Raw genomic sequence first — 17,240 nt, 5'->3', positions numbered from 1 at the left:
GATAATTTTACTTCCTCTTTGCCAATTTGTATACCTCTAATGTCTTTATCTTTTTTTATTGCTATCGCTAAGACTTCCAATACAATATTGAATAAGAGAGGAGATAATGGGCATCCTTGCCTAGTTCCTGTTGAGACAGGCACATTTTTTAAGGTGAGGCTTTGAAGGCTCTATTAAAATGCATATATACCATCTGAGAAAAAAGAAGTGACTCCATTAGTAACTGTTAACACCTTAGGAAGGAATCCTTTTTCCCAGCTCTTCCCTAATGTCTTTTGATGCTTCATTTGGATACATTATCATCAGGAATGCTAGAAAAGGCCATGAGATTTGGTGAAGTAGAAGAGCAGTGAAAAGGAGGGAAACCGTCAATGAGGTGGATTGACATAATGGTTCTAATGTTGGCCTCAAGCTTAGTAGTGATCATGCAGATGGCACAGACCTGGGTAGGCACAGGACACTCCGTGACAACTTCTGAGAGAAGAACAGAGCCCTGGGGACATCGAGAGTGGTGGTGATAGTGAGCTCACCTGGCCTCTGCACAGATTGCCCTGGCTGCCTCTCCAGGCTTGTTGGAATCCCTGTTTCCTTGCATGCTTCGTTCTAAACCCACTGACTGCCATTGAGCTCCTCTACCAGGTCACCGTCTGTCCCTGCTGGTGCACATGCTGTTCCTGCTGCCTAACTGTCCCTTTTCCCTTCTTGTTCAGGTCTCAGATTACAAGTCACCCTCCACAGTCAGTTGAGGTTGTTCCTTTTTCTGTTTCCTTTGACACTAGTGTTCCTCAAGCCTTACCCGCATGCAGACCTCGTGGACTCTTACTGACATGTAGATTCCACCTTAGTAGGCATGGTTGGGGTGAAGATTTTTCATTTTTAGTAAGCAGTGGGGTGAATCCATGCTGTTGGCCCATGGACTACATGTTCAGTAGTGATGTTTAGATTAATTATTAGTATATTTTATTAAAACAGGAAATCAAACCAAACACATTGCTGTTGAGTCTATTCCCGTTCATAGTGCCTCTAAAGAAATAGAATAGAGCTGTCCCGCCGAGCTTCCAAACTCTGAGTCTTTATTTCTTTTTAAATGTTGTTGTGTAATGTCAAATCAGATCTAACTAGCATAGGAGGAGAGTGCCCCGCTCCTCCAGCAGAGCATCTGTTGGATTAGAACTGTGTGCCTTAGGGATTGCAGCACAGCTTCTTGCCAGTAGACCACCCGAGCTCCAAGCGCTAAGTCTTTTAAAGAAGCAGATGGTCATATCTTTCTTCTTCAGAGCAGCCAGTGGCCTTGAGCTAATGACCTTTTTCTTAGCAGCCAAGCCCTTAACCACTGTGCCACCAGGGTACTTTAATAAGATGACACTGTTGTTATGTTCCATTCAATTGGCACTGACATATAGCTGACCCTCCAGGGGATTTTCAGGGGCTGCTCATCTTTTCTCTACAGAGCAGCTGGTGTATTCAAACTGCCTACCTTTGGGTTGGTTGCACAACTCCTTACCCTCTAGTCTGCCAGAACTCTTTTTGTTATGACAGGTTGAGTATCCTTTTCATGTGTCCATTTAATTGTTTGGTTTCCACAGAGCCTCCAGGGGGCACTGCTTAGCATAGTATTTACCTCAGAGTTGACATGAGTTTCTGGATAGGACAAATGGTTAGTGCACTTGGCTGCTCCCCTCAGTGTTGGCGTTTGGAATCCACCCAGAGGTATGTCTTAAGAAAGGCTTGGTAATCTGCTTGTGCAAAATCAGCCACTGAAAATGGAACACAGTGCTAGTCTGTGAAGTTGTGTTGTTGTGTACCACAGAGTCAGAGCTGACCCATAGCTGACCCTCCAGTGGGTTTTTAGAGGCTGTAAATAAATGGCACAGGAATTGATTGCCCATCTTTCTCCCACAGAGCATCTGGTAGATTTGGACCATGCACCTTTCACTGAGTAGACTCAGTAGCCAGTGGCTGGCATTGAACAGTGAGCGTCAAGTGACAATCCCTCTCTTTCTAGAATGTGAAATCCATGAAGGCAGGGGCCTTGGAGTTTCTTATCAGTGTGTTCCCTGAGCTTAAACAGTGACCCGATGTTGAAAGGACGATCAAGTGGTGGCCCAGTGGCCTCCAGGGAAGGAAGGGCATGGTTACCTCAATAGCCACAGCAATGTCGGGGGAGCACAGCTCCCAGACCCTCAGTTCCTGCAGCACCTTCAGGAGGACGTGAGGCCGAATCCTAAGATCTAGGTTCTCCCCAAACTTCTGCAGTTTCACCAGGATCTTTTTGGCTGGGAGGAAGTTCTTCAGGTCTTCGGGGAGTTTGGACAACAGATCAAAGTACCTTCAATTCCAAAAGGGAAAGGCCCGTTAGGAAGCTTTGGGAGGTCAGCTGGAGTACTTCAGGCCCTCCACCTCTGTGTCCCGCTCTTGTGATCTCAGGTGGCTTCCACTTTCTGGGGTGACAATGGACCCACAGATCAGATGAGGCATTGATTTTTAGAGGTAGGAAAACTGGAGCATGGCTTGCATATCATTTTAAAAATAGCAAGTTAGGGGCATGTTTTGAAAAAGACTCCTACATTCCCTCTCAGCTAGAAACTTGAAAAGTTTGAAGAAGGGAGGAGACATGATGATTCTGAAGCTTCTCTTTTGAGAGTTAGTCAGGCTAGGGAGGAGAAGCCCCAGCAGGAGAGGCCTGTGGGGAGGCAAGAAAGTGCCATACATAACGTGGTGATGGTGGTGGACATGGGCATGGTGGTGGTGATGGTGATTGGGTGAGGTGATGTGATGTGATGTGTGTATTATCCGTCTTCCTGGTGCTGGCATGCACCACTCCTTGAGTCAAAGTGGGTTCTGAGGACTTTTGGGATTGTCACATAGTGGGAACAGATTGATTCTGATGATGTGGATGTAGGTCAGGTGTGTGATCAAGGTTTATGTGTGACACTTCTGGTTTTTTTTCTTTTGCCTCCTAATATGTGCATTCCCTATTGTGGACAGTTTTGAAGAAGGAAAAAATCATTTCAGGCTACAATCTCTGGTTATATCTGTGTTATCTTTGTTTATCTTTCTCTGTGTCTCTTGTTTAGAATGAGGAGTCGGACTTGGAGTTATTTGTGTCCTGAACCCTGTCTAATTCATCATCACTCAGAGAGCCAAACCCACTGCCTTGGGGTCAGTTTTCATTCATGGTTGGCCTTCCATCGGGTTTCCAGGGCTTTATATCTCAGCAGTAGGAGACTGCCCATCTTTCCCCGAAGGAGCCACTGGTGGCTTCAAACTCGTGTCCTTATGGTTAGTAGTATAGCCCTCTGTAGACATCACCAGAGCTCCTTCACCTCACATTGAGTGCTCAGTAAATACTTTTAGGAAGTCTGGATGAATACCTGGGTGAGTGAGTGGTGGTTTTGCAAGGTTCTGGTCTATTTGGCTTGATTGTTGTTGTGAACCATTGAGTCAGAACCAACCCATTGCTGACCCTCCAGTGTATTTTCAGAGGCAGTAAATCACATGGGAAGAGATTGCCCATCCTCTTCCTGCAGAGCAGCTGGTAGATTTGAATCACATGCCTTTGGGATTGTAGTACATCTTTTTACCACTGGGCCACCAGAGCTCCCTCAGATTTTAAAAATTGTGATCAAATACAACATGAAAGTGGCCATTTGAATAATTTTTAAGGGTGTCATCCAGTGGCATTAATTACACCGTTCTCTTAAAAAAAAAAAGAAAAAAAACCAAAAAAAAATTACACCGTTCTGTGCAACCACAACCACCGTTTGTGAAAATTTTGTCATTCTAAACAGAAACTTCATGCTCATTAACTATAATTCTTCTCCCCACTCTCACCCTTAGGTGACGAACCACTAATGCACTTCCTGAGATCTCTGTGTATCTGTTCTCAGTGGTTCTTATAAATAGTATCATGCAATATTTGTCCTTTTGTGTCTGCCTCATTTCACTCAGCATAATGTTGTAAAGATTCAGCCATGTGGAAGCATGTATTAGAATGCCATTTATTCCTTTTTTATGGTGGAAATGTTTTACTACATTGTATTTATTCATTCATCTCTTGATAGACATTTGGGTTATTTCTTTCTGTTGGGGATCACAGATAATAAATATTGATGTACAAGTGGCTGTGTGAGTCCCTGCTTTAAATTCCCTTGAGCATACCCCAGGAAGGGAATTGCTGGGTCAGAGGGTAATTCTAAGGATTCCTGGTGGTACCGTGTTTATAGTGTTTACTGCCAATTGAATGCCTGGGGATTTGGCTCCAGTAGTTGTTCAGAGGGAGAAAGATTCGGCAATCTGCTTTTATAAAGCTTTATGGTCTTGGGAGCCCTATGGGGTTCTTTCTGTCCTTACAGGGTGGCAGTGAATTGGCATGGACTCAATGACAGTGAGTTTTGGAGAGACAATTCTGTTTTATGTTTTGAGAAGGAACTGCCTGTGTAGCTTGATTATAATGTTGTCAAGATCAATCCCCTGATCATACTGTTATCAAGGTCAGTACTATGTCCCATAGTTGTTGTTGTTATATGCTGTCAAGTTGTAGATGACTCATAGCAACCCTATGAATGAAAGACCTGAACACTTGTATAACTTCATTGTTTCTCCAAGTTCATAGGGTTTCCAGAGACAAGCTATTATGGAAATGGATGCCACTCCTGCTTCTAAGTTTGTTGTAATTGGGAAGCTCCACCAAACACTGTCCACCATGGATAACCATTATCGCATTTGACACATCAGTGTCACAATGTTCAGCTTCACAGAAACCATGAGTTACCTCTGTATAGCAAATGGACAGACCAGTGCTATACCACAGGGCCTGAGGGCCGCAGACTAAAATCACCCACCTTTGGCTTGGTAGCATCACTTTCACAATGGTTTAGCATAACTAATAAAAATATTTGCCTTGGGAAGAATGCTCTTTTAAGTCTACCTAGATGGGATCAAATATTTAATAGCAACTTGAGAAATTAGATAGGAACCTTACGGAGCAGTGGCAGGAATTCTACTGTTGGAGATTTTGACAGAATCTGACAGGAAATTCAGGCTCTAAATTCTTACTGTAATATCTTCATGATATTTTCCTTTTCTCTCATCTCCCCTAAAGAGAGGGCCCTCCCCCTCAAGAGCTTCATGCCTCTTAGAGTTTGATCTTGTTGGGTGAAAAAGTTATGTCCCCTGAGTGTGAGACTGAAATGTCCCACACAATTCTGGTCAAGATCTCAAGACTAGTTGGTAAATCTCTGGATTATTAAGATTGTGAATGAAGTTCTGGGTACATTTTTAGACCTTTTCAGGTAGCTTGGTGTCTTGATTGGGATTAAGTTTTTTAAATCATTGTTCATTGAACTCCAACAATTCTGTATTTAAGAGTGCAGGATCAGACAGCAGTTTAAATCTTGAATTCACCACTTTCTAACATTTGTGACCTTGGACAAGTGCCTTCACTTCTCTGAGCCCCAGTTTCTCTGTTTGTAAAATGGGAATTATTTTGGTGTGGAGTGAAATAACTGATGGAAAGTGTTTGTAGTTATGTCTGCCATGTTGTTGCTATTCAACTCATGGTCCTTTTGTGGCTGTTATGTCTCCAGGATATGATGGGGATGATTAGGGTCTTATGTCACCAGCTTATGTTGGCCAGGCTTCATACCCTTGAGAGAGTACATTATCAGGAGTAACTTCCCTGTGGACCTCAAACTCTTCAACAATTTCAGGTTCATTTGCTTCATCCACCTCTCCTATGAGGACACCCAAGGAGCCTTGATTTGCAAGCCCGACTCAAACATCGGGTCAGTATGGAGAACACAATTGGCTGGGCTATCTGCCATGAAGGTACTGAGGGGCTTCCCCCCAATTACGTTCTACTTATAATCTCTTAGGGTGAGAGGTGAGGCTCTGCTGACATAGTGACTGTAGAATGGGGTCACGTATATGAGATGATGAGGATACTCAGGAAAGGATAAGGTGCAGACGCATTGTTGCTATGAGTCGTAGTTGACTCGACAGCACCTAACAACAACTGGTGAATATTTTTTGGGTTGATGCCTCTCTACACCTTGCAGGATAATGGGATCAATTGTCATCTTGTAAGAGCAACCCCCATCCACCTTTTAATGTCAGAGACCCTCTGATCTCGGATCCTTACCAGTGGTCTGCAATTTCTTCTGCATCTCCTTTTACCATGGAGGCGTGGTACCTCATTTTGGCAAGATCCTTTTGGAAATTTGAGGCAAGGAAAAAGGAATTGAATTTCTGGAGACTTCTCTCTTCTTGCCGCCTGCCATCATGGGTTGTGTAATAAAAAAAGAAAGAGGAAGAAGGATCAGAGTCCCTTTACACCACTCCGGTTGCCCATTGAGATCCAGTCTGCACACTTTCACCTTCATGAGGACCTTCTTATCCCCCTTGGCCACTCTCAGCAACAATTTGATGGGCAGAGACAGAAAATTACTCTGTCCAAGGTCCTGACACACTCTTTCTACTAAATCCCAAACTCAAAACCACTTGTTGTCAAGTCATTTCTGACACATGGTGACCCAAGTGTGCAGAGGGAAACTGCGTTTGTTAGAGGTGTTAAGGCTGTGATGTTTCAGAGGATTTTCACCAGGCATTTCTTTCGAGGTGTGTCTGGGTAGATTTGAACTATCAGCGTTTTGGTTAATAGTCAAGTACTTAAACATTTGTTGGCCCAGGAGTATTTCTGTTAAACAAAGTGACTCTTATTATTCCACATTCCCTTTGTACTTCTAATTATATTTACCTATTTCCTCTTCAGTAAAATGGGAATTATAAAGGTTCCTATATCCCAGAAGTGAGGATTAAATAATATAATGTGTGTGAAGTTCTAGGTATAGTGCCAGGTACATTCTCAGTGTTTAATTAATGCTGGCTTCCTCTCTTCTCCACTTCCACTATAATTTTGTACATATGTCTTATCTCCAAGGACAGCTAGTATTACAAATACAGCTGTATTACTTTCTGGCATATTCTTTCTGAATACCTTTTTCTCCAAGACTGTTTTGTTCAATACCTATGATATTCTCGCGTTTCAATCCTCTTTCGTTTCTCTGTCAGCATTTCATAATTTGGCTCCTGATCAAAGTCTTTGAGATAAAGTTAATCTTCCACATCAGGACTACTGAGATCTTTTATTATATGGCCTCTGTCTGTTTCTCTGACTGTATTGCAAGCACCTAGAGTCCAGGCCATGGATACTCTAGGCTCTGGAAATTTCCTGTTTCTTTTCTCTCCCCTTCTGCTTTTCTTTTGTGACCCCAGATTTGAAATCCACTGCCTTCTCTGGGGACTCTTGTCCATAAAATGGGCATAGTAATAATACTTGCCCCCATAGAACTGTGAAGAGTTAAATGAGTAAATAAATGGAAAGACCTCAGACCTGTTCCTTGTGCACAGCGAGCACCCTGGGATTACTGTCTGTTTTTATCAAAGAGCAAATGTTATTTCCCTCAGGAAGACCTTTCTGATTGCTGTCCAGGGTCTGATGTAGCATCTCGTTTCCTGGACCCTCTTAAGCTCATTCTGTGGACTCCTGTGCTAGCCCTCACCACACTCTGTAGTAACTTGTAGTTTTCTTTTCTGTTTCCCTCACTTGAACGTCTGGAGGGCTGGGGCGGTTTCAGCCACCACTGAACCTCTGGCCCAGTGCAGGTGGCCCATCATGCTAAAAGGATGGAGAAGCCCTTTGCCAGAGGGCCACTGTATCACAGCACCTTCGCTGAGGCCCGTGATCGCTGCAGCCAAGGAGCAGGCTGGGGAGGGAGCAGGGGCGGGGTTGCCACAGTAGAAAAGCAAGCATCCAGTGGTGTCCTGTGCTCTTAAAAGGAATTTTTGTCCTAACAATGTGTTTCTGGCTGTGCACAGTGCAGCGCTCACCTCTCCCCTCTTCCTGCCCTTTAAATAGTCTCTGCCCTTCCCACCTGAGAGCTTTGTCTGCACTTTCCCTGCTGCCTGGAAACTGGCTTCTACCTTCTTACCACACAGCCAATCCCTCTTTATCCTTTAAAGCTCAGCCTAATGCCATCTCTTCAGAGAGTCCTGTCTAGATTCCAACTCATAGCAACATTATGGGAACAGGGTAGTTTTTTGAGGCTATAGGTTTTTTGTTTTGTTTTGTTTTGTTTTTTCAATATCCATAGCACTTTACTGCAGATCTGGGAGGACAGTGAGATTCCTCTCAAAAACTGCCTCTGAGGCTTTAGACCTTTAATGGAGCAGCCTGCCATATCTTACTCCCCTGGCCTGGCTGGTAGGTTTGCTTTCTGTTAGCAGCCCAGCGCTTAACAAACAGCACCACCAGGGCTCCTTTTCCTGAATGACAGTGATTGTAACGTGTGTTTTTCCCCCTCTCATGTGGCCCCGAGTCTGTGAGCTCTGTGAGGCTATGTGATATATCTATCTATTCCTCCCTGTCACCTTGGGGCTGAGCACATGGCAGCACATAGCAGGGGCCTGTGAAGCGTGTTTACAGCGGGCGGGAAGGGCATTTCCTCACTTCATGAAGATTTCCATCTTGTCCTGGAGACAGAAGCCGGCCTCCTGGGCCACGCTGTAGAACTTGGCGTGCATGGAGGAACAAATACTCGTCTTACAGTGGAGGAGGTCCCGGGTGAGGCGGCTGTGGACAGAGGCGAGAAAGGCATCGATGATGGAGCCCAGGGAACATTTCCCAGTAGCTTCGGGGCTCCCACTTCAGCCTCCCTGGACCCCAAGATGGTCTGCATTTGGGGATCACCTCTACTCACCTGGTCTCTTTCACGTCATCTGAAGTCTCCTTCAGCATCCGCTTGGACAGTTGAAGGGCAGACCTGTGCAGGAGCATTCCAAACCAAAGCCACAACTCTGAGTCACTTCTAACTCCTAACAGCCCTACAGACAGAGTCGAGCTGCCCCCTAGCGTCCCCGAGGCTGTACATCTTTATGCGAATAGACAGCCTCATCTTTTTCCTGTAGAGCAGATGGTGGGACTGCCAGTCTTTCAACTAGCAGGCGGATGCTTAGACCACAGTGCCACTGGGGGTCCTAAGGCCTTATCAGTGACCCCAGAGTGGCATGTCTGGTGACATGGATGAAAACGGAATTTGGCCCTAAGAGACTCAAGTTCAAATTCTAGTTCCCCAACTTGGGTGGCCTCAGGGAAGATACTGATTTCAGTTTGCCAAATTTCCCTTTGCTCCTTTGCAAAGTGACATCTTGGCCTCACCTCCCAAGGCTGCTTCAGCGGATAAGGCAAGACCGCAGAGGCCAAGTGCCTCACACCCAGTGTCCGGGCACAGAGGAAGGACTTCTTTCCATCGTGGGCACTGCTGCTTGGTACCCTGGCTGTGAGATACAGCCCAGGGGTCCCCTGCCTTCTTGTCACGTCCATGGCTTCAGGGTTGGGTTATTCTGTGCCCCTCTTCCCAGTCTCCCACTTGACTTACTTTTTTGTCTTCTTCTGGGTTTGCTGCGTGTGACTCTCTCCACTGGTACTGCTGCTCTTATCACTGAAACATGAAGGGGGGATTTCAAGTTGTCTGACACCTTTTTTCCTGACAAGGATGCCTCCTTCCTGCCCCAACACTCCGTGACCCCTGCTCGCCTTCAGGGTTCACCACATGGAGGTCAACACCCTGTGACCCCTGCTCACCTTCAGGGTTCATGTCAGGGAGGTGGTTCTAACCAAGCCTCAGAACCATTGTGTTTGCTTCTCCTTTCCACCTTCCTTTCTGCCAAACTCCTTGCCTAGAAGCTTCTCCTTTTTCCTTCTCACCTGCCTAGATCTGACCTGTGCTTCATCGATCACAGTACATCCTGTCTACAAACCCTTAATCCTGTTGTCCAAGCTTTTTACCATTTGACTTTGCATAAAAATTGTCAGGGTTACACATTTTCTGGACCTGTGTTTTATTTGTGTTAAATTGATCTTTACATCTGGAGGATAAGTTCATTTTGAAACGTCACACTCTCTTCTTAATTTCAGTCAGCACTTCATACAAAGCCCAGGCCACATTTGCTGAGAGATGAGACTTCCTAGTTTGTCTTTGATGTCCCTGACCCCAGACCACCTTTTTGCTCAAGATTTCTCTTCTGTAACCTAAACGGAAGCCTTCAATATATACTGAAGTTCACAATCAAGAAAACAAAGATTCTCACCACTGGGCTGATAGGCAGTGTTATGATAAATGGTGAAGAGATTCAAATTGTTAACAGCTTTAGTTTACTTTGTTCCACAATCAACACTCTTGGTGCCAGCAGCCAGAAAGTCAAGAGATGAATTGCACTGGGGAAGTCTGTGGTCAGGGACCTGTCCAGAGTACTGAAGAGCAACAGTGTCAATCTAGAGACTAAGATGTGTCTGATCCAAGCAATAGTCTTTGCAGTTATTTGCTATGCTTCAGAAAGCTGGACAATGATTAGGGATGATAGAAAAAGTCTTTGAGCTGTGGTATTGGAGAGGAGTATTGAATATACCATGGACTACTAGGAGGACAAACAGGTTCATCCTAGAAGAGGGTGAAACCAGGCTGCTCCATGAGGGCAAGGATTCCGAGGCCTCATGTTGCAAGGAGGGACCAGTCCTTGAAGAGGGACATCATGCTTGGGAGGGTGAAGTGACAGCACAAGAGAGGAAGACCCTTGATGAGATGGATTAACTCAGTGACTGGGGTAATGGGGGTAGGTGTGTCAGAGACAATAAGATTGGCACAGGATAGAGCAGGGTTAAGGGCTGTTGTACATAGGGTCGCTATAAGTTGGCACATAACAACAACAGCAGCAGCGGCAACAACCAACAGGTCAGCATCAGCTGCTCCTTGGGAGGAAGAATTAGAATCTGTTTCTCAGGAGAATGGTGAGGTAGTCTTCTCACATTAAGATCTATAACCCTGGAAACCCTGTGAAGTCCATCATAAGTCAGAATCTACTCAGTAACATAGATTGTTGTGTGTGCTTTTGAGTCAGAACTGACCCACAGCTGATGCCATTTGACCTTTGCCTAGTGTACACTGCATGGGTTTCTTCAGCGACTGCTCCCCCTGTGACTTTGCCTGGTCAGGACTCCAGACAGGCTTGGAGTCCCCTGATAATGCCCATTCCTCCTCTGTGGCTTTCTCCCAGGTCTCTTCAGTGAGCTAGGCCTTCAGTATCTAGAGCCTTCTGTCTCTTTCATGTTTCTGATACTTGGAAAACTCACTTGATCTCTCGGTATGCATAGTTCTGCTGGTCTCTTTGATGAATGGCTGACCTTCCTCTTAGCCTTGAGGTTGACACTTCTTTAATTTCCAAGACCCCTCTTGATACAACAGGTCTTTGCTGTTTCTCCCAGAAACTACTGAGACTGAATGTAGAACATGGGCCTGGTGGGTGATGGAGCAAGTCCCCAGTCCACCTCTCTGGGACACAGTACCCTAGTAATGATTCTGGATTCTAACCAGCTATACCTGCCTCCTGCAGCTTCCATCCCTGGGGAGGTCCTGACCTTGACCTCTAGTCTGAAGATCTTTTCTACTTTGCTAGAACCTTGGTAGTGGCTTGGAGAGTAGGTTGAGAGAGTGAGGCAGGGAAGTGGGATTATAAGGTGATGGTAGACAGGCAGACATGAGTTAACAGCAAGAGACTCTTTGCCCGTTTCATTGTCTCCTTGCCTTGAGTTCCAGCTACACTCATCTTCTCTAAGCTTCTTTAAGCTTCCTCCTGCCACAGGCTCTTTGCACATGCTGTTCTCTCTGCTTAGAGCACTGCTCTCACATCCGAGGTTAGCTACTTCTTCATCATTTGTTCATCTCTCTGCACTTGTTAAGCTGAGCCTTGGCTAGAAAGCTGATTCTAAACACTGGACCAATTCGCCTTTAGAACACAGTTCAGTGTCATGGTTATATGACTAACTATGAGCTTATTTGATAGATGTGTCTCCCCCCACAAAAACTTCTTAGCCTGGTGTCCACAAGCAGAGATCATGAGGTGCAGATGGCCTTCCTTCTAACTGTAACCAAGATGGAGGTCACAAGTGTTCACAGCACATACTCCAATTGTGGGCATTTTTTAAATTTAAAAATATTCTTAACTGATTGTCATATAAGAATTCATTTACATTATGTGTCATTTCTATACATTGTGTTCTGTACAATCCCTCATTTATTTAAGTTGTATTTCATATAGTCTTGTATACACTGTATCCCATATGATCAGTTACCCTGCATCTATGTCCGTTATTAAACTGTCTTTTCAAGTCCTCATTGAAGGTTTCCCATATCCTCCTCCTCCCCCAAGCCCACCCACAAAACTATCCTGGTGACTTCAGCCCTTCTTCTTGTTCCATGTGGGCGTTATTTTTGAAAACTCGTTTATACTCAACACTAATCCAAAGTTATGATAGTCTTTATATCTGCTATTAAGTCTTATTATAAAAGGCCTCTTATAAGGACACTTATAGATTACTGTATTGCAAAATTGTAGTATAGTAAGGTTTAGTACTATAGAGTGCTTTGTATTTTATGGGGGGGAAAACCCGTGGTTGCTACAGAGTTGGTTCAGACTCATGATAAACGCTCTGTATGCCGGAGCCAAACTGTGCTCCTCAGAGTTAACCATGCCTGAATTTTTGGGAATTTGGACCATTGACCGAGCCTTTCTTCCAGGATAGTCTTCAACTGCTAACCTTTTGATTCGCAGTTCAGCATGTTAAGTATTTCCCCACCTCAGAACATGTACTTAAAGACATTTTTCCCCCTGGAAGTCTCATCATCCTCAGACTGCATCAGACTTCCAGGTATCCCAGGCACGGAAAGGATCATGTGGTCCAGACATTGTCTCATTTGTCACCAAATCCCCAGGGCCCAGCATGGTTTCTGGTACATGTAGGGGTAGGAGGAAAGAATAATTGCATTATGAATATATGCCTTGGGATGGACCACTCCTTCGCCCATTACAGATTCCCCAGATTAAACAATAACCATGTCATGTGGTCTGTCCCCCCACCCGAGGGCCCTGGGAGAGTTCACTTCATGGGATGTAATTCTTGGGGAGGAATGTCTGAAATCATCTCTTTTCCCAGGCGTCCAGAGGCTTATCTGTGGGACGTCACAGGGAAGAGAGACCAGGTTCCCTCCTTACAGCCCCACTTCCCCCCGTCTGGTGAGGACTGCCTCTGCCGAGGCCTCTGCGCCAGAAAGGGTCCCCCCCAACTGCTGCAGGCTCTGCTCCTCCTACCTGGACTTGAGGGTAGTCTGCATCTCCTTAGCCCTGACTCACTCTGTACCTGAGGGTCCCCCCCCACTGCTGCAGGCTCTTCTCCTCTTACCTGGACTTGAGGGTAGTCTGCATCTCCTTAGCCCTGACTCACTCTGTACCTGAGGGTCCCCCCCCACTGCTGCAGGCTCTCCTCCTCTTACCTGGACTTGAGGGTAGTCTGCATCTCCTTAGCCCTGACTCACTCTGCACCTGAGGGCCCTCTCCACACACTGCTGCAGGCTCTCCTCCTCTTACCTGGACTTGAGGGTGGTCTGCATCTCCTTCAACCCTGACTCACTCTTGTTTTGCTTCATCATTGACACGAGGCTGCAAAGCAGGAGGGAGTGTCTTAGCCAGGGACTGAACATATGGCCTTGGGGCAGGAGAAAAGTGCTCTTTCTAAAAGCAGGGATCATTGGTCCTCCTGGGTGGGAGAGTCCTGCAGAGAATTGGCTGATTATACAGATTCAGGGGCCTTGCCTCCATACACTTGGTCCTATTAGTCCTGGGACAGGGCCTTAGAACCTGCATTTGATTCCCCTCCCACAATTCTGTCCACATGGTTCAGGACATATTATCTGAGAACTCCCCATAGGCTCCTCAGCTCCCCCTGTGATTCAGATAGATTCATTGTGACCGGGATGAGGGATATTTGAGAAGCAACAGGAAGTTCTGGTGGCCTAGTAGGTAAAGGTGGGCAACCAACCCACCCAAACTCAAAGGTGAGCAGTTTGAATCCACCTCTTTGAGAGAGAGAGATGGGCAGTCTCTTGCTGCATGATTTATAGCCTTTGAAAACCTGCTGGAGGGCGGATTAGCTGTGACCCTTCTCAGCCTCTCCTACTCCTCAACAGCAATGTGAAGGGGGGGAAGTACAAGAATGGAACAGGGCTAGTCTAGTGGTAAGAAGCTGTGCAGCAGTCTTAAAGGCACATGGCCAGCTCCTCCATGGTAGAAGGATGGGCAGTCTCCTCCTGTGCAGTTTATTGCCTCTGAAAACCCACTAGTGGGTCAATTCTGACTCAGTGGCACACAATAAGTAGTTTTAGAGGGTTTGAAAAGAAAAAGCCACCGCCTTAGACAACTAGGGGGCAGTCTGGCTTTGAGATAAGGAGGTGAACTGGCTGGCTTCTAAGGGTTCGTAATCCTCCTCCCTGAAATCGACATTTGCCTTAATCGGTGTCTGAAGTGAGAGAGGAATTCAGATTCTAAAATGAGGAACAAGAATGAATGCCTAGCTTTCCCTCACTCTGGCTTCTCAGCTCCACGAGGAAGCCTTCAATATCTACTGCCTTAGCGAGAGATTTAGGGAGATTTTTCCCTCTCGGGGGAATTGATGAGGATCAGAGATTTCAACAGGTTCTTGCTCTGTAACCATGGTTATTTTCTCATTAAAGTAGAGACAGAGACCATGTGACGAGCCTTCTGAGAGCTGGGTTCTGGTGTAGTTTCTGTCTTTGAAGACCATAAATCAGTCAGTCGTGGTTGAGCTTCTCTGTCGATGAGATGAGGTGATGGGGATAGTTGACATACCTGTTACCTGTGTTAGCAGGCTGTTACCAAGAAGCCCAGGGATGCTGTGTGTGAATTAAAACACGTGTTCACCCAACTACCATCAGCCCAGCACTGCCGTTCCCTGGGTGCTTACTATTTGCTCGGCTCACGCTATTTCAACCAGTGTTTAAAATGACTCATTGAAATAGGCCTTTTTTCTCTAACAACACCAACAATCCAAGGATAATATGATTCTCATTACAGCTCTTTTGAATATGATACTGATGAGTTTCCTTTTACTGAAGTAGAACCAGAGAGGTAATGTAGATGGCCCAATGGCCCACAGCAAGCGGATGTTAAATGGACAGAAGACAACAAAGTGGTGCTTTGACTGCTGCATAAACCCATTTCTAGATGGAAAGACTGACAACTGGGGAATGGTTAAATGACTCATCCAAGGGCACCAAGTTTGAACTCTGTTCAGTCTGGTTCTAACACTGGTGCTCACGCCTGCCATTTTGCACACAGAAAGGGGTCTCATTGAACTGATACTTGACCAGCACTGTCTGTCTGTAATGTTGATAAATCAGACACTGAAGCTCGGGTCCTCTGGGCCAGTGCCATCTCTGAGCACCTCCAAGTGCCACTCTCACGAGCCCCAGTGCGAGTTGAGGCAGCTGCAGACAAATCCATCATTAACGAGCAGAGGCGGGCATGATGCATGGGAAAGTGCTTGGTGAACTGTAATTATGGTAATAACAATAACCAATAAGTCAGAGCTGGCATCCCAGTACGCTGAAGGGGATGATGAACCTCTTGTGGTGCCTCATTTGTTTTTGGGATGTAATTTTCTTACTTCAAGGAAATCTACCCTTGGGAAGGGAACTTCTCTGCTCAAGCCTGTGTGTTTACATGTCAGGAGTTTCTGTGGATCAGGCTTTCCATCAGAAGGAGGTCTGATGACACCTACTTATGAGCCAATCTCGTTGGTCGCTGGCTTCCTGTGGCTCTCACTAAAACCCAGAACCCTTGCGGTGGCTTCCAAGGGCCCGGGGTGCCCTGTGCCTCTCTCCATCCCATTCCGGTTTCCTTCCAGTTCCTCACAGGTGCCTTGGGCCCCTTTGACCATGGGCCTGTTTTTCGTCATCTTCTGCCTGAACTTCAGCTGGTCTGCTTCCTCCCACTCCATCCAAATACCAGTTTAAAGTTTCTTCATTGAGGGAGAGGTCACTGACCCTCATTTCTTCTCCTGTCTGGTTCACACCTCTCTTATTTACTCTCAGGCTTTCCTTTCATTGTACTCATCCGAGTAATAATCAGTACATGTTGTTGTTAGGTGCCAACTGCGACTCATAGTGACCCTGTGAACCATAGATCTTGAACCCTGCCCTCTCCTGCACCATTCTCACCATCTCTGATATGCTCATTGTTACAATCACGGCCAATCCATCTTGATGAAGGTCTTCATCTCTTTCTTTGACCCTCTACCTTTCCCTGCATGGTGTCTTTTCCCAAAGACTAGTTCTTTCTGACAACATGTGAACATTTGCAATGTGCATGAGACGAAGTCTCACCATCCTTGTCTCTAAGGAGCACCCTACAGATTCACGAGAAGAGAGTACGGTTAGCTTAGGATTCCTGGGAGCCAGTGTAGCAGTGGTTATGAGAGTGGCTTTTGGAATTAGGAAGACCTCATTTCAAGTTGTGGCTTTACCATCCATTAGCTGGGTCATCTTGAGCAGGTGACTTCAGCTCCCTGAGTCTCATTATTTGTAAAAGAAAGACAGTAGTTCCTACCGCATAAGGTGGTCATAAGCATGTAGGGAGATGATGCACCTGAACCAATTATAGAACTCAGTGATGGGTAGAGAGAAAAGGTTTTAAAACTGGGACCTGGTGTTCTTATGTCTTACTACTATTTGCGGGTATTCTTTCTCTGCCCCAAGAGTCAGAAGAACATACCTGGGCACTCTTTTTTGAAACTCATCTTCTAGGGTTATTGTCCTTCGTGCGTCCTCCCAGACCATCTCCAGAAGCTTCTGCAGATCTGATGGGAACATGAAGGGTCATTATCTTAACCACCTCCTGGGATAAGAGTGTACAGGGGTGACTTCCAGGGAGCTGGTGAGGAATTAGAACAGGGGCCCCAAAGAGGCAGCCCACAGTGCTGTAATCTGACCATGGCGCATCCTGCTTGACCTTCTTCAGTGATTCTCCATTTTTCTCTGGACAAAGTCTAAATTCCTTCATGTGGCCTACAGTGTTCTGGTTTCTCTTTCTTTTTTCTCTTTCATCTTATCTCCTTCTTTCTTTCTCTGTCTCTTTCTCTCCCCCCCACTCTTTCCTCCCCCTCTCTACCCTTCTCTTCTTCCCTCTCTCCCTCTCTCTCTTTCTCTTCTTAAAATCTGCTATAGCCAGAGAAAACGATTTCTAATTGAGAATAGCTCAGTCCAGGAGACTCTCCGTCCCAAGCTGGAGACTCTAGACAGACTCTAGCTCAGCTATGTGTTTGGTTTGCTGTA

General features: G+C 45.7%; 1 protein-coding gene across 1 annotated transcript in view; it reads right to left on the bottom strand.

Annotated features, from left to right (window-relative positions):
- The window catches only part of CCDC60 (coiled-coil domain containing 60), a 230,048-nt gene that overhangs the window by 3,696 nt on the left and 209,112 nt on the right, over positions 1-17,240 (bottom strand). Inside the window, exons 8-13 of the mRNA XM_006890496.1 lie at positions 16,681-16,765; positions 13,480-13,551; positions 9,438-9,500; positions 8,510-8,632; positions 6,143-6,274; positions 2,140-2,329 (exon numbers count right to left, since the gene is read on the bottom strand). Of these exons, the coding sequence (XP_006890558.1) occupies positions 2,140-2,329; positions 6,143-6,274; positions 8,510-8,632; positions 9,438-9,500; positions 13,480-13,551; positions 16,681-16,765 (665 nt within the window). The remainder of the gene's footprint in view (positions 1-2,139; positions 2,330-6,142; positions 6,275-8,509; positions 8,633-9,437; positions 9,501-13,479; positions 13,552-16,680; positions 16,766-17,240) is intronic.

This window comes from Elephantulus edwardii, unplaced genomic scaffold (genome assembly GCF_000299155.1).
Source record: "Elephantulus edwardii isolate Elephantulus edwardi_28Jun2011 unplaced genomic scaffold, EleEdw1.0 scaffold00089, whole genome shotgun sequence".
Lineage (NCBI taxonomy): Eukaryota > Metazoa > Chordata > Mammalia > Macroscelidea > Macroscelididae > Elephantulus > Elephantulus edwardii.
Note: the sequence above shows the minus strand (reverse complement) of the source record. Positions and strands in the feature narration are given on the sequence as shown.